Raw genomic sequence first — 27282 nt, forward strand, 5'->3', positions numbered from 1 at the left:
TTGATTAAATATACTTCTGTAAATTATACATAAATTAAATCATATATTGGGTGGGTATTTTAAGTATTCTTCCATAAAAAAACATAATACAATAATAATAATAATAAATAATATATTATATTAAATGAGTAATTAGTAATGTAACTATAAGTAATCAGTAACATAATTTGATAAATATTACATTAAATATTATACCTATTATTTACAATAAATTTTAAATATGCATAAATTGAATGTTTAATATTAATTTAATATTTATTAAAATATAATTAGGTGATAATATAAATAATTATAAAATAAATTACAAAAACAGTATTTCCCCATGTATAGTACATTTTGATTAAAGTAATTAGTAATTAATAATATAACAATAAATAGTTAGTGATATAATGTAATTTGATAAATATTTCATTAAATATGATACCTATTATTTACAATAAATATTTAATTAATTAAGTAATAATAATTCATATAAATTAGTTATTTATTAAAATATAAGTATGATAATATAAATAATTATAATATAAATTACATAAACCTTATTAATCCATTCCCATTTCCCATTACTAACCTACTTACACATTTTTTTTTTCAGAAATACGCCATATGTTTTGTATCTAATAACATGCTTATGACTCAATTTTAGCAAAAATTTTCTATTAAACAAGAATTTCTTTGCACAACATTCCATTTTAATTCTACTCTTTTTAAATGTGTATTTAAATTTTACTTCTGCATGGTCAATTTAGAGCGCTCTCAATTCAATTCTGAATGGTGCACAACCCCGCCATCCACTCAGACCGTGGCTACAGAAAACACTCTAAGCTAGCTGTGTTCATCATCAGGCGTAATGGATACACTGGCCCTGCTGACTCCATGTGCTGTTGGATCAGGGGATAATAATTAGATAGCTGATGGTGGTTAATTCTACTCATGTCTAGAGAGTTCATCCCACCAGGGGCAGGCAGCTGGCCCTGTTAGCCTTCCTCCAGGCCAGCCACTGCCAGAACAAAGCAAGGGCAGCATGTGAACAGCAGCAGCCATGTCTTTCCATGCCCATCTCTCTTGTCTTTCACTCTGCCATCTCTGCCTGGACCAATGTGATCTGAGTGGTGTGAAGGGTAAATTATGTCACTGCAGTCATGATCGAGACTATTCACGACCCTGGAACAAATTTAACCACATTTCACAGATGGGGAACACGTAACTCTGACACAGATTATTGGGCAACGGTGTCATTCATGTTTAATAGCGCCGTTTTGATGATGGACACAGCAAAACATCCAAATATATGTCTGAATGGCAATAGCCCACATGAAGAGTTGATGATTTAGTGTATGTTTATTTCAACAGAAATTTGAATATACAGTCGTGGCCAAAAGTTTTGAGAATTACATAAATATTGGAAATTGGAAAATTTGCTGCTTAAGTTTTTATAATAGCAATTTGCATATACTCCAGAATGTTATGAAAAGTGATCAGATGAATTGAAAATTAACTTAATCCCGAAAAAAACTTTCCACTGCATTTCATTGCTGTCATTAAAGGACCTGCTGAGATCATTTCAGTAATCGTCTTGTTAACTCAGGTGAGAATGTTGACGAGCACAAGGCTGGAGATCATTATGTCAAGCTGATTGGGTTAGAATGGCAGACTTGACATGTTAAAAGGAGGGTGATGCTTGAAATCATTGTTCTTCCATTGTTAACCATGGTGACCTGCAAAGAAACGCGTGCAGCCATCATTGAGTTGCATAAAAATGGCTTCACAGGCAAGGATATTGTGGCTACTAAGATTGCACCTAAATCAACAATTTATAGGATCATCAAGAACTTCAAGGAAAGAGGTTCAATTCTTGTTAAGAAGGCTTCAAGGCGTCCAAGAAAGTCCAGCAAGCGCCAGGATCATCTCCTAAAGAGGATTCAGCTGCGGGATCGGAGTGCCACCAGTGCAGAGCTTGCTCAGGAATGGCAGCAGGCAGGTGTGAGCGCATCTGCACGCACAGTGAGGCCAAGACTTTTGGAAGATGGCCTGGTGTCAAGAAGGGCAGCAAAGAAGCCACTTCTCTCCAAAAAAAACATCAGGGACAGATTGATCTTCTGCAAAAAGTATGGCGAATGGACTGCTGAGGACTGGGGCAAAGTCATATTCTCTGATGAAGCCTCTTTCCGATTGTTTGGGGCATCTGGAAAAAGGCTTGTCCGGAGAAGAAAAGGTGAGCGCTACCATCAGTCCTGTGTCATGCCAACAGTAAAGCATCCTGAGACCATTCATGTGTGGGGTTGCTTCTCATCCAAGGGAGTGGGCTCACTCACAATTTTGCCCAAAAACACAGCCATGAATAAATTAATGGTACCAAAACACCCTCCAACAGCAACTTCTTCCAACAATCCAACAACAGTTTGGTGAAGAACAATGCATTTTGCAGCACGATGGAGCACCGTGCCATAAGGCAAAAGTGATAACTAAGTGGCTCGGGGACCAAAACGTTGAAATTTTGGGTCCATGGCCTGGAAACTCCCCAGATCTTAATCCCATTGAGAACTTGTGGTCAATCTTCAAGAGGCGGGTGGACAAGCAAAAACCCACTATTTCTGACAAACTCCAAGAAGTGATTATGAAAGAATGGGTTGCTATCAGTCAGGATTTGGCCCAGAAGTTGATTGAGAGCATGGCCAGTCGAATTGCAGAGGTCCTGAAAAAGAAGGGCCAACACTACAAATACTGACTCTTTGCATAAATGTCATGTAATTGTCGATAAAAGCCTTTGAAACGTATGAAGTGCTTGTAATTATATTTCAGTACATCACAGAAACAACTGAAACAAAGATCTGAAAGCAGTTTAGCAGCAAACTTTGTGAAAACTAATATTTGTGTCATTCTCAAAACTTTTGGCCACGACTGTAAATTAAACATTATTAATTACATCCATTTTTTTTCAGAAATACCAAATGTTTTGTATTTCATAATATGCATTTTCTGAAGAAAAAAAGATTCATTTAATATGAATTTCTCTGCACTACATTCCATTTTAATTCTTCTTTTACAGAATGTAATGAATGCTGCATGTACTACTAAAGCTCTCTTCATATCACTGCACTGGCTACCGGTTACAGCATGCATCAAATTCAAGACACTGATGCTGGCATATAGGACAGCCACCGGATCATCACCTGCCTACCTCCATTCACTACTACACATCTACACTCCCTCCAGAAGTCTGAGATCCTCTAGTGAAAGATGCCTCATTGTACCACCACAGAGAGGTATTAAATCACTGTCCAGAAGATTCTCGTTCAATGTCCCTGCCTGGTGGAATGATCTTCCCACCCCTATCCGGAATGCAGACTCCTTAACAGCTTTCAAACGACTGCTGAAAACCCATCTTTTTCGACACTATGTGACTCAATAAAAATAAAAAAAAATTCTCCTCTCTTCTTGATCCTCCCTTCTAGCCTGTTTTTCCTCTCTTTCTTGATCTTCTCCTTCTAGCCTGCACTCTTCAAACAACGCCTGATATATGGTATTTTTGAGCACTTCCTATGTTGATCTGCCTCCTTAGGATGAATCACTTGTTGTATTCCCAATTGTAAGTCGCTTTGGATAAAAGCGTCGGCTAAATGAATAAATGTAAATGTAAATGTAAAGCTGTACCTAAAGAACTGTTTGAAGAAAGAGTAAAGAGCACCCTCTTGTCATTTTAAACCCGTATGCTGTCAAAGGTTTTTGAAGAATCTTTATACAGCTCTTTCCATTAAATGACAGTTCATAGTGGCTGTCAAGCTACAAAAAGACACTACAAAAGCAGCAGGAAAAGTAGTCCATGTGACTCATGCAATATGTTACTAGTCTTTTGAAGCCATTCAAAGCTGTAATATAGCTTCAAAATACTTGTATGTAATGCACAAGCCAATTTCAGGATAATTTCAAGACGCTTTCTTGGAGGGATGCATCAGCGATACCTTTAAGCCAATAATTGTTTTTATGTTATAGCCAATAAACTTAAAGTCTATGTGATTTTGTTAGAGTTAACTAAAAAACAAAAACAATTTAAAAAAAATGTTACCTAAGGTACCAATACTTCTCATATATATATATATATATATATATACACATATATATATATACACACACACACACACACATATACAAAATTAATTATATTAAATGATTAACTAATTATATAACAATATAAGTAGATCATAGTCATATAAATAGTAACATAATTTGCTAAATATTATATAAATGTTCATATTGCATTCATATTATATTTGATATGTATAATATTTATTTAGTATTTACTCAAATATATTTAAGAATGATAAACATAAATTGTTATAATATAAATGACAAACATTATTAATGTATTTTTCCCCAATCTTAACCTGTTCACATTCTTTTTGTTTTTCAGAAATACTCCATATGTTTTGTATCTAATAATATGCTTATGACTAATTTTGTAGAGAGAAGTGTTCTTTTAAACATGAATTTCTTTGAACAATATTCCATTTTAATTGTATTAATTTAAATACTAATTCAAATTTTAATTCATTTTTAATTCTACTCTTGAAACTAAAATAACACTGGTCTAAATTGTTCACAAAAAAAAAAAAAAAAAACGTAATACAGAAAATCTCTAATATCTCTGGAAGCCTGTTACTGCCACTGAATAAAAAAAATAAAAAAGGTTATCGCGACTTTTTATCTCAGAATTTTGACTTTTTTCTCAGAATTGCGTGATATAAACTCACAATTGCAAGAAATAAAGGGTTAGGGTTTTTTTTTAGCAAATGCGAGTTTATATCTCATAATTCTGACTTTTTTTCTCAGAGCTGTGTGATATGAATTCACAATTGTGAGAAATAAAGTCAGAATTGTGAGATAAAAACGTGCATTGTCTAACTTTTTTCTCACAAATGCGAGTTTATGTCTCGCAATTCTGACTTTTCGAGTTATAAAGTATAGTTTTGAGGGGGAAAAGACTAATATGTTCTCAAAATTGCGAGTTTATATCTCACAATTCAGAGTTTTTTATTGCAATTATGAGTTTATATCACGATTTTGACTTAACTCACAAATGCGAGATACAAACTCGCACTTCTGACTTTTATCTCAGAATTGCATGACAAACTTACAATTGCGAGAAATAAAATCAGAATTGCAAAATAAAAACATGCAATTCTAACTTTTTTCTCGCAAATGCGAGTTTATATCTTGCAATTCTGACTTTTTTTCTCAGAACTGTGAGTACCTGCAAGTTATAAAAGTACCTGCAAGTTATAAAGTGTCATTTTTGAGGGGGAAAAAAGACTGATATGTTCTCAGAATTGTGAGTTAATATCTGTCTTTTTTCCCCCTCAAAATTACATTTTATAACTCGCAGTCAAATCATAACATAACATATTAGTCAAAAAAGTCACAATTGCAAGATATAAACTTGCAATTCTGAGAAAAAAAAAGTTTAAATTGTGAGTTTATGTGACTTTATTTCTCAGAATAGCGCGTTTATCATGCAATTCTGAGAAAAAAGTCAGAATTGTGAGATAAAGTCGCAATTACCTTTTTTCATTTTTTATTCAATTATATTATATTTATTAATTTCTTTTTTATGAAATTATAAATAAAGCTTTTTCTTGCAATTGCTAGTTCATATCTTAATTTTGATACAGACTCGCACTACTGACTTTTTTCTCAGAATTGTGTGATATAAACTTGTAATTGTGAGTAATAAAGTCAAATTTTGAGGGAAAAAAAGACTATGTTCTCAGCATTGCGAGACATAAACTCATAATTCTGAGTAAGTCACAATTGCAAGTTTATGTGACTTTATTTCTTAAAATAGTGAGTTTATATCATGCAATTCTGAGAAAAAATGTCAGAATTGTGAGATGAAGTGCCAATTACCTTTTTACCTATTTTTTTATTCAGTGGCAGAAATGGGCTTCCATAAATATCAGCCAATAACCAATAGAGTAATGATATGCTGTGCATCCCTTGTTTTTTGTGTTTTTTGAAGCCCCTGGTAACTGTATAGCAGAACAATCACTTTTTTGTTTTTCACACAAAAAAAGTGTTCCACTAAAAAGAAAAAAACAGTATACGAATGTGGAAAAACATGAGGCTGAGTAAATAATGACAGAATGTTCATTTTTGAGTAACTATCCTTAAAGGTTGCAAAAACGTGTAGCCTACACTGTTGACACCACGTATGCATTCCACTGTCTGCACTGCTGAAAGCTTCTCAGAATACTGACGCCTCTCCAACTGTCTGCTTAGGGAAAAGAGATTCTGTCACTCACGGGAAATAATGATGCCCTTCTCACAAGGAATATGTGCCATGCAATGTGACTCAATAAGAATCTGTTCATTAAAACTGATTGATGCAATCATCATTGCTTCTACATTTAAAACAAAACTACAAATCAGCTCTAAAAGATCGAAGGTATATGAACAGAATATTTTGCGCAGAGCATCATGTTATGTAGGTAGTGTTTCTCGTAATTTCTTTATATTACTTTTCTAAGTAGCATTCCAAAAACGGCTGACATTTTTAAAAAAGCAGGGTTTGAATTGGGATTTCAGCACTGGGGAATTTAGTGGTGGTTCTAGTGACCCAGAAAAAGTTTGACATGACATGGATAAATATACAAATATGACTAATATGATCTGATCAGTCCAGTGGGAGTTTCTAAACTTCACTTTTAAACCAAGCAACTTCTAACAAACCAGTAAAAGGCACCACATTTAATTTTTTGCCACTAGAGAGTACATACTTAAAACAAACAAAGAAACAAAGGCATAGTTTGATGACACCATGATTAAGTGTGAAATCATGGGAGTTGTTGTCTTCATCCCCACAGCCGATGCAATCCAAGGGACTCAGGCAGAAATCATGTTCATGGATAAGCTAATGTATTAAGTTCTATTAACGTCACTGTAGTATAATGCAGGGTGGAACGAGGCTGCTGGAGCGATTGCTAATGAGAGACGAGCACGGCATGCGGTTTGAAAGCAGCGGAGCTTTTATTATGTGTATGTAGGGTAAAGCAGCGATGGTTTATCATACTAGACACATTTGAGTATGTTGAAAGCTCTGGTATTATGTTACTAACTAATAAAACGCATAACACAGGGCTCGACAATAAGGACTGTCTGATGGCCCGGGGCCAGCGTGCAAGATGCTCGGGACAGTACTGCCCTCCAAAGGCAAAGCGCAGTAACTACACATTTGGTCAAAATTGAGTTAAGGTTTAAAATGGACTTTGTGACAGCTGTTTTGTCTTGTGACAAAGTCTCCTGGTTCACTTTTGTCCCGTTTCAGAGAAACGTTCAGAGAAACAAGAGTGTCAACATGTTTGACTAGCTGTTGTAAAAACTTTAAAGGCATTTTTCTCAGTTTCAGTGTTCGCGTAGTTACTGCACTTTGCCTTTGGAGGGCAGAGTAGACAGGATGCCTTGTCACTAAAGTTTAATTTGCCTGCGACTGTTTGTCAAATTCGTACAAATACAGTTTTAGAATCGAGAAACAGCTTGTGTTTTTCAGCCTTTAAATGCTACGTTCTCTGTGATGTCGTGAACACCATTTTGCTTTTCGGTTCCTCTTATCTGATTGGATGTTTGTAAGCACTGTTATTTTTCGTAACCTGGTAACAACCAGTACAGCGAAGAGACGGCAACATCAAATTATGAAGCTAAAAGGAAAACGTCTGTTTCTAACTCGCATTTGCGACTAAAAATTACTACGTGCGACTGTGAAAAAAATTATTTAGGAGCACCATGTGCGACTGACCCCATCAGCATATTTGTGTTTGCGCTCAGGGGAGCTTCAAAGGTTTCTACGCGTTTTTGCAACGTTGAGTAATGTATCACAAACATTTCTCACAAATCTATTCATAAACAAAGTGTAGAGAGAGTGTAAATAAGAGACTGATTGTGCAGTAAGTCATAGAGAACGCCGTTGATTATAATAGGCATTGTAATATCGCAAACTAAGATGAGTGACAACTTTTAATAAATATTGTGGGAGTTTGTTACATTGTCTGACTATAACACTATGCCTGATTTTGCTCTGTTTCGTCGTCAAAAGTAGTCTGAAACAAGTCACACCTGAGCCGCTGCGCATCTCCATTCAAACACAGCGGTGTTTCGTTTATGCATGAACGTGCGTTTTTAAACAAATCTAGTGAAATGATTCAATTTCCCATTCATTAAGAGTCACTTGCTTTATTCCCGAATGAACCATCCAAATAAATATGATTCAGTAATTAAATCAGTCTCTTGCCGCCACCTGCTGGCAGATCTCTGTATTCAAAATTTTATAACATGAATTTATGAATTTGATTGCACTCATGGCACCTCTGAGCCTAATTAAACATATGAAAAGGTAAAACAAAGGTAAAAAAAATAAATAAATCATGGACGACCACCGTAAAAACAAAACTTTTAACATAAATTCTGCTTAATAACACTCCGTTTACTAATATTGTTTAATTTTCTTCTTTGCAACAACATTCCGTTAATAGGAGTCCTCCATTTACGTATAGTTAACTGCTGATCTGGGACCATCAACCTGGACATACTGTTGTGCATAAATTTAGTTACATCACATTTATAATTTTTTTAAATTGTCAATTGTATTTAAGGAAATATACAGTTATATTTGGCTTTTGACACATTATTTAAAATGTGGCAAAGAAATAACTATTAACTTTTTATTTTTTTGGTTGGGCCAGTGAAAATTTTGGCAGGGCAAGTAAAAATCTGAACCACTGGCCTGATCGGGCCAGTAGAAAAAATCCTTAGCGTTGAACCCTGTAACATATTAAGGCATCTTTGGTACAACCGGAATAAAAAATACAACCGGAAGTCAAGGGTGTTTGACGTTATTGGCAGGCGAAGCAATGACAAGGAACTGGACAATAGTTAAAATTTATTCATTCATAATGTTTTAGCAGTTTTGGGATATTTGAATCAAAAACAAAAAGAAACTTACATATTGTGCCTTTAAAATGACTAACATTTACTACTGTTCAAAAATTTGGAGTCAACCAGTTTTAAAAAGAAGTATCTTATGCTCACCAAGGCTGCAAAATAATGTTTTTCTATTTTAATAATTTAAAAAAGTAATTTATTCCTGTGATGGCAAAGGTGAATTTTTAGCCATTCAGTCATTACTCCAATCTTCAGTGTCATATTATTCTTTAGAAATCATTTTAATATGATCTGCCGCTCCAGAAACATTTAATTATTTTTAGGTTCAGATTTTCTTTTTTATATTTTGTAAAATTCTGTCACTTACTGAAATATTGCCACTTCTGATCAATGTAATACATCCTTGATTAAAAAAACAACAACTTTTGAACAGTAGTGAATGTATTAGAAATGGGTCACATTTAGTTGCATTTTATTTTTTTTAATCTCTACTAACTTTATTTTATTTTACCTCACTTTATTTGTATTTTTCCAAAGTTCTGTGATGAATAGAAAAGTCCAGATTCAGAATATGTATTTTGTAAAATATTATCACTTACTGAAATACCATCATTTCTGATCAATGTAATGCATCAATGAAAAACAAAAAACTTTTGAACAGTAATGTGAGAAATGGGTCACTTTAATTTTTTAATACAAAACTCTTAGTTTTTATTTTTAGATTTTTATTGTATTTTATTTTTTTTGCTACTAACTAGCATTATATTTTAGTTTAGTTTAGTTTAGTATATTTGTGGAAACCGTAATATTTTTCCAAGGTTCTGTGATAAATAGAAAGGTTAAGATTTTTTTTAATATATTTTGTAAAATACTGTCACTTACTGAAATATTCTCACTTCTGATCATACATGATTGTGTAATACATCCTTGCTAAATAAAAAATATATTTTTATATTAAAAAAATATATTATATAAAAAATATATTTTTATATATTTAAAAATATATATATATTTTTTTTTTCTAGACTGTATTTTATTTTACTGATTAATAGTAAGGTTCAGATTATTTTTTTAATATTTTGTAAAATTCTGTCACTTACTAAAATACTATCACTTCTTATCAATGTAATACATCCTTGCTAAAGAAAAAATAACTTTTTGAACAGTAGTGAATGTATGTTTTTTGTTTGCTACTAACATTTTATTTAATTTTATTTTTTATTTAGTTATTTTTTACTTTATTTATGGAAAGTATATTTTTACAAAATTCTGTGATGAATAGAAAAGTCCTGATTTTTATATATATATATTTTATTACATTGATCAGAAGTTATATATATTGTAAAATATTGTCACTGAAATATTCTAACTTCTGATCAATGTAATACATCCTTGCTAAATAAAAATGAATGATTCAAAAATGTGTCACTTTTAGTTGCATTTTATTTTCGCTACTAACTAGTATTTTATTTTATTTTATTTTATAGACTGCGTTTATTTTATTTTGTTTTGTTGGATCAACTGGAATGGAATTTTTGTTTTTTTTTCATTCAAAGCTCCCGGAATGTCATTCAGGGTCATTTCCAGCCCAATTCAACTTCTGCTTATAACAGCACCACAATATTTTACTGTTTGTCACTCTGCTTGCTTGTGCAGAATGGCTTTCAGTTGATCTGCAACACCCCCCCTTAATAATTTGGCTCCTTTTAGAATCCATTTGTATTAGCAGAGCACAAACAAATAGCCAGATTGTGTTTGAAATGCAAGCTACTCTATATGAAATGCTTATTTACTGAGCAACTGCTAACAAAAACAGGCAATATATATATAAAGCCAATATAACGCAGTCTCATATGATTACACCTACCTTAGCAGAGTGCTCCATCGTAACAACCACTTTAGTTCCGGCACTGGCCACTAGATCCATAGCCCCTCCCATGCCCTTCACCATCTTACCCTGAAGGGAAACAAACAAATAAAGATGTTGCAAGAAATGAGCAACACATCCATGTAATTCAAAACACATTTATACCACACAAACACAATATTTCAGGTTGTGTGTAACAAATGAGACAATTAAGCAATTAAAATGAAATCCAACAGTCTATGTGTTTTAGTTCAATCCGAGGAGCACAGGAGAGCTCGGCCAGGTTTGTTTTGAGGGGATCTGAAAGGGCATTGTTGCTAGGAAACCATAAACCAGATTACCTATGGCTGGAGTCACTTAACAAAAGGACCTTTTCAGTGACGTTGATTTTATTGTTTTTCTTCTTCTTCTTTTTTTTTGTAAACATGCTCGAATACAGACACGTGCACAAACAAACTGGGCACACGGATGCTAAGAAATCCATGAGGAGTATATGTGTTTACAAAAAGCTTGACAATGGCACTTGTTGTGTGCCATATAGATTTAGCTTCGGTTTTGAATGCATCAACACAGCATTTCCTGCCATCCCCGAAGCAACACATTAAGTCAATGCCTACGAATTCTGCCATAATTTAGTTCCGCTATGAAAAATGGAAACGGCCTTGACCGTTCATGCTTCCTGATCCCCCGTAGTGTCATTTTACAGGAATTTCCAAAACCTATTTTATAGGCTGTGGGAATTCATTTACGAAAATGTCTTCTGCTGTTTCTCAAAGTATTCGGCTCGAGCTCAACCAGCATGATCTCCTTCAGTCTCCAGCAGAGACAGACATACTTGAAATGCTTGAGTAGATTCTCAATAAAAAGAAGTGAATATGAATAGAATACCTAAAGTCTTAATGGGTTTTCTCTACTACAGGTGTCTGCGTTTTGTGCGTGCTCGTATACAGAGGAATATCTTGTAAAAATAAACATTATGAGCAATATTATTTTTCAAGGTCTATTTATCTTAATGGAACCTGGCACTAAAAGATCACATTATCCTAACTTTTGGCAAAATTATGATGATGTCTTCAATACAGGTTTATGGGAAGTCATTCTTGTTTACTCTAAACGTGCTGGACAAATCTTAGCTAGATTAAAGGGTAAATTCACCCCAAAATGAGAATTAGCCCATTATTTACTCACCCTCCAGGCATCCTAGGTGTATATGACTTCCTTCTTTCAGACGAATCCAATCGGAGTTATGTTAAAAATTATCCTGGCGTTTCCAAGCTTTAGCATTTCCAAGTCCAATAAAGTGCATCCATCCATAATAAAAAATGTCTCACACGGCTCCGGGGGGGTGAATTAAGGCCATATATAATATCCATATTTAAGAAGTGACAAACGCGAAGGCTTCATGGAGGTCTTAGATGTACAAAATGAGGATTTGTAAAGAAAAATGTCAGAGGATTTCAATATAAGCCAAGAGGAAACTGGTTTTCCTTTGCTAAAGTAAGGAAGCTTTGCTTTGCAAACCAAAAGTTGGTTTGTCCGAAAGTCACCGGCGCATGCGCTACGCATACGTTCTACGTCATCCGTCATTTAAATATGGATAATTTTTTGTACAAAAATGCATTGATTTGCTACAGGAGGCCTTTATTTACCCCCCGGAGTTGTGTGAGGCACTTTTTTATTATGCATGGATACACTTTATTGAACTTGAATTGGACTGATGAAAAGAAACACCCGACCATGCAATGGAAGTGCCAGGATAATTTTTAATATAACTCCAATTGGCTTCGTCTGAAAGAAGGAAGTCATATACACCTAGGATGCCTGGAGGGTGAGTATTTAATGGGCTAATTTTTATTTTTGGGTGAACTAACCCTTTAAGGGGCCAAACATATTAGTTTAAAAAATAATAATAATAATAATTAAATCGCACATTTTTTTCTGAAATTAATTGCAATTAATCACGAATAATCCCACCTAACATTAACGTTTTTAAATATACTTTTATATTGCAATAATTTTACATTTAATCTTCAAATTAATGTAGAAACAACATTAAGACAGTATGTTTTTAATATTTGTTAATTTTTATGACTGAATGTGAGTATCACTGATACCAATATTACTAATGTCTCTAGGAAATTGATATTTTTTTTCTAAAACGTAACCATTGACTAGAGCCAGTCAACATTACAGTACAATTGAGAAATATCAATTTTAACAATTATTAGACTTAAAAAAACAACAACTTCTGTGAACTTAAAACAATCTTCACGTAAAAATTATTTACCTGTGACTTTCAGCAAGTAGAAAATATACAGAAACTGAATGAAGTTAGCAAACACTAAATACTAAAATAAATAATGATGAATCCTTTAAGCTACAAAAATTATTGATTTGCTCTTTTTCTTTTGTTCGTTAATTAACAGACATAACAGCATCTGGATTATTAGATTATTTGACTGCTATTACTTTAAGAGCTGCCGCTGCTGAACATGACGGGGATCTGTCACGCATGTTTCATTCACGCTTAAATATAAAATGATACAGGCCACAACGCATGTCGCCGCATTTGTGCATGCACATGCTACAAGCATAGTATAATGGCTGACAGGACAGGTAAATTAGTTTTCACTGACATATGGCCTGACATAATCTCATCTAACCACAGTTCACTGTTGTTCTACTGAAGCCGTTTCGTCACTTGTAGCTATCCCACGCTTGTTTGACTCGCGCCTGGCGCTGAAGTTAAGTTGGAGTGTGAGTCTGAAAAGTCTTCCATTTGATGTGGTCGTAAAGACATTCTATGACTAAATAAATGCACTTCTTGTCAAGAAAAAAGAGACAGAAGCAGCAGGCTGTTGAATGGCTGTTGAGATTTTGAAGTCAAATAAAGTGCATCCATCCATCATTAAAAGTGATCCACACAGCTCCGAGAGGTAATAAAGGCCTTCTAAAGCGAATTGATGTGTTTGTGTAAGAAAAATATCCATATTTAAAACTTTGTATCCCGTAATCTTTAGCTTCCACTGACTGTCGTATGCTCATTCATGAGAGAGTGGCATTCCAGAGGATGAAGTTTTTTTTTCTTCACAAATCCTTGTTTTGTACTTCTAATTTAAGACCGTTGTTTTGTTTTACTGTCTCCACTGCGCTTCCGCATTCGTCACTTCTCACAGAGCTTATGCTACGCCTACGTCTAACGTCATCCGCTGGAAAGCCACTCTCTCGTAAATGCGAGTATGACAGTTAGCCACGTGGAGTACTTTTCATGATGGATAAATGCACTTTACTGGACTTCAAAATCTCAACAGCCATTCACTGCCATTATAAAGTTTAGAAGAGTCAGGACATTGTTTAATATAACTCTGATTGTATTTGTCTGAAAGAAGAAAGTTATAAACACCTAGGATGGCTTGAGGGTGAGTAAATCATGGGGTAATTTTAATTTTAGTGTGAACTATCCCTTTAATATTAAAATAACACTGATTTCAAGAGGAGTGTGTTCATTTCATGACTAGATAAATCGCATGTTACATCGTGATGAAGTGCAAAAACTTCCCAAATCTTACGTTTTTAACAAATTGAAAGCCTTTTTTGCTCAGTCAGCAGACAGTCACAAGCTCAATGTGGTCTTTAACATTCAGTATTTCTTTACTTGCCACATTTTGTTACAATTGTCTTTTTATTAAAGTAATTAAAAACTAATTTTATTTCCAAATTAGTTTTAAGCAGTAATAATTGCAATCCAATTGTGATCTTGAGGTAATTGCTGTTACATATACTGTTGCTGCCTCACATATGGCTTTCCTTCAACTTAATAACAATAGAAAATAAGTAGTGCCAAAGGGTGATGTAAGCTTTCCATCCTTGAAAACAGTTCACAAATTACATCAAACAATGACGTATATGGATATGAAACTCGAACTGTCATTTGATGAATAATAATGCATTAACCAACTGAAAACGGTCCAAGAGTCTATCTTAAAACCACAAAGAGCAAATCAATCAATCAACCATCAAGCTCTCATCATCACTGCAAAGGGCTCTTAACACAGAGAGCATGACAAGCATGCAAATAAATAACAGGGAGCAAAGTGGAAAGAAAGGGTCCAAGTGCAGACACCTGGGCTTTTTTCCTTCTTCATTAATGCAGGCTTTGAAAGAGGCACATTCTGGAAGGAGAGCTGTTTACACGTTGGGGAAGTGCCACATGGAAGTGCTGTGTGGGTGTGGGTGTGTGTATATATATGTGTTGAGGGGATATTTCACATGGAAAAAAAAGCAACTTTAGTGGACAGCAGACTGAGAGTTTCCATGACAACTTATCAAATATTTCCCCTGTAAATCACACTATCCTTGCTTTTCATGCCTGCTGATGAAGACAAGAAATTATGCCCTTCACTTCAGGCAATTTCCTTTTGTCGGTTCGCATCCTTATCCGCTCCTCTAAATTCATTCTCTCCTACACAAACCGGCTGGACATTTAAATGCATGGCAATTCAACGGTGACTAGTGTTAATGCCGTTTCCTAGACAACAATTGAAGCGCCAGTGACAGTGTGACAAAAGGCTGTGTGTAGTTTAACACAGCTGAACAACTGCAGACAATTGTATAATTCTTTATCGCATCTTATGAAGTTTGTGAACTTTAAGGTATTACATTTCATGTTCTTTTTTTTTTAAATAATTAACCAGAAACATAACCTTTTGGCAAGGTGCCTTTCCTCTGTGCAACATGGTGTGCAACTTCTACCTAATTAATATAAAGAAACCAGCTTCCTGGGTACCTTAAAGCATACATTTGCCTGGGAAATGAAATGTAGTTAAATGAAAATTCTTTCAGAATTTATTTACATTTCCGAATCAGTATGATTTTTTATTTTTTTGGTACCTTTGGTTTTGGCTACCTTTGACTTTCATTGTAAGGACCAAAATAAATAAATAAATAAAAATATCTTCTTTTATCTTCTACAGAACAGAGAATACCATACAGATATTTTACTTAAAATACATTGAAAATTTTATATTTAATTACATATACATAGCTCATGTAGATCGCATTCAATATGTCCTTCATTAAGAAGGCAATCCTAGATTGCATTGCATGAACTCCATGATAAAGTGTTCATTATAAATTTACTTACTATTTTTACAAATCTACGATGGCGTTTTAGTGCCAAGTAAAAGAAAAGTCGAAAATGAAATTATGAAAATAAAGTCGTATTATTTTGAGAATAAAGTCATAATATTACGAGAATAAAGTCGAAATATTTCGACAATAAAATCGAAATTACGAGAATAAAGTTGAATTACTCTCAAAATATTTTGAAAATCAAGTCAAAATTATGAGCATAAAGTTAAAATGTTTTAAGAATAAAGTCGAAATGTTTTGAGAATAAAGTCCAAATATTTGGAGAATCAAGACAAAATTACAAGAATTAATTTGTAGCAATCGCGAGAATAAATTTATAACATTTTGAAAGTATATTCTAGCCTATTGCACATGCAATTGGCTCTGACTGGGAGCACCGGAAGTTTTAGCTTTCAAAGTCTGTCAGTTTTATAATGAAATACAAACAACATGTCTATTAGAATAATGTGTTTTTCACACTCTTTAATTTGACGTCACAGATCACTGTATTCGCCTCAGTTTAAGCGGCATGTGAATCAGTCATCTTTCCAATTAAATTAGGCTATACTGTTTTTTTCATTCCTTCTGATGTTCCTTCGCGTTCATATCATGCTATAAACTTGAAATAAAAAGGAAAACATTACTAATTTGTATTTCATGATATAACTGACAGAATATGAAAGCTGAGCTGTGTTATATTAAAAGCAACAAAGCACAAAATGATTGTGATTACTGGATGGCTAGTGCTAGAAATAATGAATGAAAGACGTTAAATATTATTTCCAATCATTTACTGTATTATACCGTGAATAAAACAGTTTGTGAATAGTTACTTGTATACCTTAGAAAAGACAACAATATAACTAATGTTAGCGAGCTGGAGTCTACTTCAACCTTGTTTTTTAATTAAATACATGTGAGGAATGAAAGATTGGATGCCACAGGTGATTTTGCAGAGTAGGTGGTGAAATTTTCACAAAGTAAACAGTATAATTTAATAAAACGAATGTCTCATTGTAATCGAAAAGACGATTGATTCACATGAATACAGTGATCTTTCCCGCCACATTAGAGATTGTTAAAAACATTATTGCAAGACACATTGTTTGTATTTCTCTATAAAACTGACAGATTTTGAAAGACTTTGTTTTATATTAAACATTCCAAAAGCACAAAGCTTATTGCTATACATAGTATGATTTCTGCTAATAATCCCACATATATTAAAAAAAAAAAACCCGGTGACCTGGCAACTTCTCCCGGTGCTCCCAACCTGGGTCATTTGCATGCGCAGGCTATAGTCTCAAAATATTAGAACTTCAATTGCTACAATTTAATTCTTGGAAGTTTCTACTTTTTTCTCGAAACATTTTGACTTTATTCTCTTTATTTTGACTTAATTCTCAAAACATTTCGACTTTATTTTAAAAACATTTCAACCTTATTCTCATCATTTCAACTATATTCTCTTAATATTTTTACTTTATTCTCAAAACATTTCGACCTTATTCTTGAAATATACTTTATTCTTGAAACATTTCGACTTTATTCTTGAAACATTTTGACTTTATTCTTGAAATATTTCGACTTTTTTTCTCAAAACATTTCAACCTTATTCTCGTCATTTCAACTATATTCTTGAAATATTTTTACTTTATTCTCAAAACATTTCGACCTTATTCTTGAAACATTTTGACTTTATTCTTGAAATATTTCAACCTTATTCTCGTCATTTTGACTTTATTCTCGAAACATTTCGTCTTTATTCTCAAAACATTTCAACCTTATTCTCATCATTTCAACTATATTCTCGTCATTTTGACTTTATTATCAAACATTTCGACATTTTTTCTCAAAACATTTCAACCTTATTCTCATCATTTCAACTATATTCTCGTCATTTTGACTTTATTATCAAACATTTCGAAATTTTTTCTCAAAACATTTTGACTTTATTCTATAAACATTTCAACTTTATTGCTAAATCTTAATTTTAAAATCTTTAACTTAAATCTCATAATTATAATTATATTTATTTATACATTTTTTAATTATAATTATAATATATTTTTACATAGCACTAAAATGCCATCGCAGCAATCAGATATCATAAAAATTATTAATATAAGTAAGGAATAATTAACGACAGGCCATTAAATTATTAATAAATAATGAGCGGCCATAAAGTGAAGCATCGGCTTATCGTACATAATAAAACATAACTTTGAGGCAAAAACATGGAAATAAGTCATTTTTTTTTCTACTATTTGCTACATTTATTTGCTTGTTCAGCGTCTTTGTGGATTTTGGCTTGTTTGCTGTTATAAGCAAAAAGGGCTTTAAAATAACAGAAACTGTCAAATTGATATGGACATATAATGCAGTCTAGGGTTGGGTCGATAGACGATGCCATCGTCCATCGCCGATGGCCGATAGACATCACGATGCTGAGCCAGCGATCCTCCGCCCCACCCCTGCCCCGCCCCCGCCGCAGCAGCAGCAACCCGCTCGCGAAAAACACACACTGAATCACACTATATAGCCAGATGAAATGCATGCTTTCAATTTCCGCATCTTTACTTATTTTATTATTATTATTATTATTATGAGGAAATAATAACAAGGAAGTTGTTAGCAATCACAATATAAATTACAGTGAACTCCAAATGAATTACACAAACTAGTTTGTTTACGTTAATAAATGAGGCATACAAAAACAGCAGAAAAAAATCTAAATAATTTAAATTAAATTAGTTTAAATAAACCACCAAATATGCCTTTTTCATGATTTTACCATAACGAACAAAAAACAAGAGAATATACATTTTTTCAAATCAAAATACAAACGTACAATACAAAGCCTATACATTATAAATAACAGTTTATCATTCAAATGAATTGGGAATATGGAAACACTTGGATTTGTGCCGAATTACAGAGGTGCGTGAGCCCAACGCCTGCTATTTTTAGTTTCGCTTTGTTTTGGATTCTTAACTTTATATATTTTGTTTCATTCCTGTTCAGTTCTGAATTCTGTTACGTTTAAATGATTCGTTTTGGAGTCAGGGTAACTAACTTATAGCTATGTTTATAGTGTTTATGTTAATACATAATATTTCGCTTTATTTGGTATTTTTTCTGATATTACACTTTCTCTCTAAACATTCCACTGCTCATTAAATGCATTTGGAGAGAGTGGGTTAAGCAGTAAGCAATCAATGAGAGCGATTTTGAACTTAAAGCTGACTGGTCGAAAATATGTTAAGGACCAACACACATCCTCCAAATACATCTACATAAACCCGCGCTTGGTCTGTCTCGTATGCACGCACGCACTGTCACGATCTAATGCACTTGTTAATGCAGGATCTTTAAAAATCCGGCTCAAATTAAGCACTGGTGGAAACGGTAGGCTACAATTAATTAATTCGTTATGAATTAATTATTTAACAACAACCATCCCGCACTCCCGCCCTCTCCCCGCGGACAATGCCATCGTCCATCGCGATGTTTCACGTTAGACATCGTACGATGCCAAATTGGTCGACATCGCCCAACCCTACTGCAGTCAAGATTTGCCTGGAACTACTGCTGTGCGTTTCCCTTTAAATTATTGCAAAGCTTAGAATGTTCGTCAACCAATCAGAATCAAACATTCAACAGCCCCGTTTTGCTTTGTTTTCTTTGCGCACAAAAAATATTCTCGTAGCTTCATAAAATACGGTTGAACCACTGATGTCACATGGACTATTTTTAATGATGTCTTTACTACTTTTCTAGGCCTTGAACTTCTGTGTATGCAGGGTTAGCCCTCAGATTCCATCAAAAATATCTTAATTTGCATTCTGAAGATGAACAAAGGTCTTACAGGCTTGGAACAACATGAGATTAAATAATTAATGGCACTATTCCTATAAAATAGTTCTGAATAATTAAAGTTTTGGACCAGATCTAAGTGAGGTTTGCTGTAGAGCAGGGTACAGCATTTGTAATTCCTTACTACAAATTGTACATAGGTTAGAAGACATGATTAAATGCATACATTTTCTGTGATATTTTCATATAATTAAGTGTGCTAAATTAACATGTAAATTGAAAGCCCTAAAGCATATAAGAGAGAACAAGATTCATGCAGAATACTGAGCAGAGTCTGAGCAACTTCTGTGTCCTTAAGTTCTGTCAGGTAATGGGTAATTTGAAGTGGACTATAATTTTGTGTCTGGGCTTGCTGAAAGGCTGTATGAGAGCCATTTCTGAGCGAGGGTCAAGAGTTAGAGAGTCCCAACTCAGGTTTGTGTACATGAATCACATCTTTTTAACAAGAGAGTGTGTGGGAGTTAGGATGTGGACGCAAGCGGGACCATTTCATTTCATCTAGCTCAGAATGTGTTCGACCCCATTTTTTTGCATCAGCGCTGTACATTATAATTAAAGACACAGCATGGCTATAAAGCGAGGAATGGATCTATTTTCCCTCTTCTTGTCCATAAAAAAGAGATAACACTGCTTCACCATAAAAAACAACAACCAAAAGCCTTCTTTTACCGATGAACGCCAACCAGCTCTTCTGAGAGCTCAAGGCTGGTGTACATTTGTTTTTGCATTAAGCTGTTCTGGAACATTACGAATGCAAATTCAAAATCCCCATTACCGATGCTTCAGGGGCATTTTCTCCGAGGATGCTATGGAGGCAGTCAGTCCTCATAACAATTTGGATGAGAAAACAATCAACAGTACAAAAATAAAATTAAATAAGAAAGGTCAAAGTGGCCATTCGCACAGCACATGTTTTTGCATTGAAAAACGTGAGATGCGGGCAGATGGAATTAAAAAAAAATTGTCCTTGTTTTACAAGTTGAACGACTTCTAATTTGAGCGCAACATCTTTAGAACTTTAGCCATGCACAACATGCTGCAAAAGACGAGCAAGATGTGTGCGTAATGGACAATTGCTCCTATCTAGTATATGTAGAAAAACCATGAAAAAAGATCTATAGTCAAATGCAAAAATACAAGTCCTTACTAACTTTCTAGGCCTTGAACGTGTCAGTTGCACTGCTGTCTATGCAGGGTCAGAAAGCTTTTGGATTTCATCAAAAATATCTTAATTTGTGTTCTGAAGATGAACAACATGAAGGTGAGTAATTAATGTAGGTTCGACAAAAAAAGACTTGCGAAACCGCGAAAGTCCTGAACTGAATCAAATTATGCATGATCTGTGGTCCTAGGTTTCGATCTAAAGCACAAGATTCGCAAGCCCGCTCCTAAATTCCGATCTAAACCAAATAATTTGCAATTTATGCTCCGAAGTCCTGATCTGAATAATGATTTGCAAAGCTCCGTTCTGAATTAAATCATTCCAAGACATGCTCCAAAGTCCCAATCTGAATCAAATTATTTGTGATACGCAACTTGAGGTTACGATCTAAATCAATTGATTCGTGAAACACAAAGTTCCGATCCAAGTCAAATGATTCGCGAACCCATTCCAAAGTCTTGATCTATGTCAAATCACTTGCAATTTGAAGGCCCGATATGAATCAAGTGATTTGTGATACGCGATCCAATTGAAGCACTTCATGGAATGATTCAAGAACCCGCTGGGAAGTTTCGATCTAAATCAATTAATTCACGATATGGGCTCCAAAGTCTCGATCTGAATCAAATGATTTGTGATTTATGCTCAGAAGTCCCGATCTGAATAATGATTTGTGAACCATCATTTCAAATCAGGATTTGGAGCATGGATCGCGAATCATTCAATTCACAGAAGGATTCAAGAATCTGCTCTGAAGTTCCATTCTGAATTAAATGATTCACAATACGCGCTCCAAAGTCCCAATCCAAATCAAATGATTTGCGATACACGACTTACTTAAGGTTACGATCTAAATCATTTGATTCGCAAAATGCCAAGTTCCGATCTAAGTCAAATGATTCGCGAACCCGTTCCAAAGTCCTGATCTAAATCAAATCACTTGCAATTTGAAGGCCCGATATGAATCAAGTGATTTGTGATACACATTCCAATTGAAGCGCTTCATGGAATGATTCAAGAACCCGCTGTGAAGTTTCGATCTAAATCAATTAATTCACAATATGCGCTCCAAAGTCTCGACCTGAATCAGATGATTTGTGATATGCGAAGTCCCAATCTAAATCAAATGATTTCTAATACGCGAAGTCGCAATCTAAATCAAATGATTTGCGATACACGACTTACTTAAGGTTACGATCTAAATCTATTGATTCACAAAAATCAAAGTTCTGATCTAAGTCAAATGATTCCCATCCTGATCTAAATCAAATGACTCGCGATACGCGATTTAAAGGCCTGATCTAGATCAAATGATTTGTGATGCGCGATCCAATTGGAGCGCTTTCCGGAATGATTCAAGAACCCACTCTGAAGTTCCAATCTGAATCAAATGATTCACGATACATGCTCCAAAGTCCCGATCTGAATCAAATTATTTGTGATACGTCAAGTTCTGATCTAAATCAAACGATTCACGATACACGACTTGAGGTTATGATCTAAATCAATTGATTCGCAAAATGCAAAGTTCCGATCTAAGTCAAATGATTTGCGAACCCATTCCAAAGTCTTGATCTAAATCTAAAAAAATGACTTACGATCTGAATCAAATGATTTGTGATATGCGATCCAATTTGAGGGCTTTGAAACAGTAAATCATGTTGCGATGCAATGTTTTTTTAATTGTTTTAAAAAAATCATTAAAAGCAATGTTGAAATTTGAAAATAAATGGCTCTTATAATTTGATCTGGTTTCTGATAGTGAATCGGTTGAAATGAAAAGAAGTCACAATTTTGAATCAATTGGAGTGGTTCCAGCTTAAATGATTCACTTAACTGATTTGGTTCATCTTTTTCTCTTTTTGCGTCTTCAGCCATGTTTACACGACACTGTCATTACTACTACTTGGTTACCTCGATAGTTTTATGACAAAAACTGAAATTATGTTTTATAATTGTGTAAATTTTGCGCGAAAAGATATGTGCTTATTAAAAAAATACATACTTATATCTGAACACTTATTTCATAGATACATTGCCTTTGAATAATTCAAGCACTATTCAAGTACCTCTTCAGGAATATTGCTATTTTCAAGGGTTTTCCAGGCCTTGAATTTCAAAAAGTTTCATTCAAGTACTTCAAGCACTTTAAGCACCTTGTATGAACCCAGTTAATGACAGAATCTTCATTTCATTGCATGAGCCAACGCTTTAAGATTTTAAAACAAAAAATCCCTATGGAAAAAAGACTTACAGAAACAAAAGTCAGCAACAGGTGAAAATAAATAAATTACAAAGTAAACTTTAGGAAGTAAACATTTTCGGCCTCACCTGAACTGAACTGAAATGACTTTAAATGATCTATGAGAGAGCTGGGTTTTAGCAACCTGTCAACTCGGTTAAATTAAATATTAACCTTCATACCTGTCGCAATCATAACACCTGTGGTGTTTACAGGGGATTTGTTGACTAATGGTCTGAAAAGTAACAGCTGAACAACAGTTTCGCACTAAATTTCCCATAAATAATAGTTCATACTGTATTTTTGGCACACCCTGACACAACTCTTCCACTTCATATTGGTATCGGCCCCCTGTTGACATGCTATGCCTATTTGATGTAGCATGTCTTCATCATCATTTGGGATACTGTGGAGAGGAAGAGCTGCTATCAGCCGATGAGCAGATGGAGGAGGAGGGGTCTTGTAATGTCCCTGTTCCTCTCTTGATAGTATGAGTCTTCCAGCTCCAGGCCCTCTGGCTACATTACAGTCTGTTGTCCCTTTAGTCTTGAGAGGTGGCCGGGGAGCCCACAGTAATTGGAAAGATTATTGTAATTAGTCTGCCAGGCTTGTCTGATTCATTAAGAGTTTAAAGGCTAAAGACAGCTTAGAACAGCACACTCTGTAGCACTGCATGCAAACATATTTATGTTTGGTAATGTACCCTGATGTCCCCACAGACAGCTGCTGACCTAAACATACATTCACAGGAGAATATAGACAGACATATGTATTCAAATGTGTAGAAATGTATTAAAAAGTGTATAAAACACTTGTTTTTCTAAAGAAACATTGTCCCACAGTGACACCTGCAGGTGAGGTTATAGCAAGAGTTTGCGTCTTTCTTGCCTCCCCTGAGCCCATTGAGTTTTAACAGACCCCCTAAAGCGTAGACTCATTGAGAATGAATGGTTATGATTGGTTCATGCGATAAATCCAACCTCTTTTGTTTGTGTGCAAACTGCGTTCACGAATCTGAATGAACAATATAATGGCATTAATGGGAAGACTAATTAAAAAATAAGTAAACTCACACTTAGATATAACCACTTTGTTATGTCAAAATAAGACTTAAAATGAAATGAAAACATGCTCTGTGGGAGTTTTTAGTGAGTAATCAGCTTGGTGAAATTCAAAGTACATCTCTGTGTCTGTGATTAATATTTACCGAGCTTTGATGACAGATGATCCGAAAAAAAGTCTGAGATAGTAAGAAAACCTAAGATTTAAAAATAATAATAATAATAATAATACAAAAACAATCCAGAAATTATAAACCCTAAATGCAATAAAAATTAAAATATATAAAAAGCAGATATTAGTAAATAAAATAATTATATTATTGACTAGAACATAGAACGTCTAGGTTACGAAGGTAACCCTCGTTCCCCGAAGGAGGGAACGGAGACGTTACATTGGGATCTCGCCTGAGAGACCGATCACCTCTGAGCCTTATTAAAAAGGCCAATTGAAAATTGGCGAGTGGACGTGCGCGCCGGCCACGCCCCCGTACATACGGGTATATAAGATGGCTGCGCGCACCACTCAGTCAGGCTTTTGCTGAAGAGCCGGGAGAGCCCGGCGTCAGCGCGACGCCAGGGGCGTGGCAGGGGAATGTAACGTCTCCGTTCCCTCCTTCGGGGAACGAGGGTTACCTTCGTAACCTAGACGTTACCCCTTCAGTCGAATCACTTCGACGTTACATTGGGAACAAACCCATGGAAAAGGCCACGACCCTGACGCCGCGTTACGCAACAGCTTCACGTGCTGACAAGTATACGTGCCGGCAGGCGAAGTGTAACGTAACCTTCCCAACGCCCTGGGGCCCAATAAGGGGGCCCCTCCAGGGATGCCAGTTGTACTGAAGCATGGGTTGGGGGGGCGGAGCACATGAAATTTTACATGTGGAATAAGAATAATTCAATATATCCATAAAAAGTTTTTTGGGGATATACGAGGGAAACAGCGGTCTCCTCCGCTGGAATAATAAAAAAACTAAGCCACAACCTGCGGGGCGAAGGAAACCCAGGCAGGATCACAGTGCAGGACTACTCCGCGCCTAGCCCTGACTGCGGGGCAGGAGGACCCAGGGTTCGCCGGAGGGAACATACTGGGAAATAGCGCACGGATCCACGTGGGAATGGCGCAGCAAGCCGACACCAGCCGGTCTTCCCGCTCGCCTGAGAGTCCCTAAGTTAGGACACGGGAGAACGGCCTCTACGCAAGGTTGGAGAACCAAGCGAAGGTAGGGTGTCGCCCAGCCCGCAGCTTCCGATTTTTACATCTGCTGGTGAGGTGCCATGAACCAAGGATCACGGCTGTCCCTGGGTATAACAGGGAGGGGCATCTACCACCATTTAGCCAACCTCAGTTCGGGGAGCATTCCCTTTCTGCGAATCCCGAGGCAGATGAAGCTGCTGGTGCGGCTGAAGTGCCGAGTGATTCAGTCTCACATATTTAACGACACTACATCGCACGACTGGGTCTGCCTCCTCCAGAGCAGAGCTTGCAGGTCTACCACCTGGTCGCGGAAAGGCGTGGTGGGGACCTTGGGCACCGAGCCGGGGTCTCGACGGTAACGTGGAGAACGCCGGGCCCGAATTCTCGACACACTTTGCTGGCAGAGAAGCTTGTAGGCCCTCTTGATGGGAGCCAGGGCAGTCAGGAGCGCTATCTTAATGACAGGAACTTTAGCTCGACTGAGGCCCGTGGCTCCAACGGAGCGACCCGCGGCCCTGAAAGGCGACGGGGAGGCCCACGAGGTATGAGGTGCGTGCTAAGCACCTCTGAGGAACCTGAGCTTGTCGGTAACTTACCCTCTTAAAGGAAGCTGGGGCAGTCAGGAGTGCTGTCTTACTGACAGAAATTCTAGCTCGACTGAGGCCCGAGGCTCCTGAGGAGCACCCCGCGGCCCCGAAGGGCGACGGGGGGGTCCCAGAGGGTATGAGGCGTTACTTGACAGAGAAAACTTGTAGGTCTCCTGCCCTCTTAACGGGAGCCAGGGCGGTCAGGAGCGCTGTCTTGATGACAGGAATGCTAGCTCGACTGAGGCCAGTGGCTCAATTGGAGCGTCCCGCGGCTCTGAAGGCGACGGAAAGGCCCCAAGAGGGTGTGGGGTGCGTTCTGGGCACCTCTGGGAAACCTCACGGCCAGTGAATGCTTACCTACTTAGCTCCATCTACTGCATGTGATATGCGGCGAAGCAGCGGCATATACTTAGAGTGAGGGGACAGTCTGCGCTCAACTCTCCTGCAGGAAGGGAAGCATACTGCAACCGTGTAACTCTGTGGAAAGCCAGCAAATAGACCTCATCTCAGTGCGAGCCTGCCTAGTCAAGGGAGCTCGGTACTGAGTGATAATTGTATCACGGCCTGCGAAGGCCGGAGAGGTCTGGGTGTCATCCCGTGCCCTACAGGGAGGGACTGCCGCGAGGGAACGGTTACTAGACCTGAGCCTGGGTGGGCCATTCTTGTAGCGCAACCAACAGACTTACTCCTCGTCCTCCCTGGACTTGCACAGAGTCTGTGCAAGGAGGCTCGCTGGGGAAGGGCGTACTTGGGCCCCGGAGGTCAGCTGAGTGCCAGCGCTACTCTGAAAGAGGCAGCTGGTAATGAGAGCAATCGGGGGCGAGCGGATGTGGCTGGCCTACCGATATGCTCCAAACTAGCTGCGTCACGGGGTGGAGTCGCCATCCTGCAGGTGGTGGACTGCCGTGAGAGCCGATAGGCTGCACGGTTGAGTTTACCTGCTTCAAGTGAATGGCAAGTAGCAAAATCTGCCACGTACTCCCTGGGAGCAGATGGAGAGGCTGTAAGCCTCTGTCGTACATGGCAACCCAACCCGCGGTAAGCCACGGGCTGGCTTGTCGGCCAAACTGCGGGAAAACGCCAGTCCGGAGTGGGCCGAGATGCCATGCCCATCATGGGACTCGATCGTGCTGAAGCGGTCTCACATGAACAAGCTTAGCGGCTCTTAGCGGCTAGAGCTGTCATGTGCCCCAGGAGCCTCAGTTTGAGAGAACCGCTGTGTTGTGCC

The 27282-nt window shown here is 36.5% G+C and overlaps 1 protein-coding gene across 1 annotated transcript in view; it reads right to left on the reverse strand.

The window, feature by feature from the left end:
• LOC141287678 (succinyl-CoA:3-ketoacid coenzyme A transferase 1, mitochondrial-like) overlaps positions 1-27282 on the reverse strand; it is a 65081-nt gene that overhangs the window by 7075 nt on the left and 30724 nt on the right. The window contains exon 14 of the mRNA XM_073819822.1: positions 10799-10888. Within this exon, the coding sequence (XP_073675923.1) occupies positions 10799-10888 (90 nt within the window). The remainder of the gene's footprint in view (positions 1-10798; positions 10889-27282) is intronic.

Source organism: Garra rufa, chromosome 15 (genome assembly GCF_049309525.1).
Source record: "Garra rufa chromosome 15, GarRuf1.0, whole genome shotgun sequence".
NCBI classification, from domain to species: Eukaryota; Metazoa; Chordata; class Actinopteri; order Cypriniformes; family Cyprinidae; genus Garra; species Garra rufa.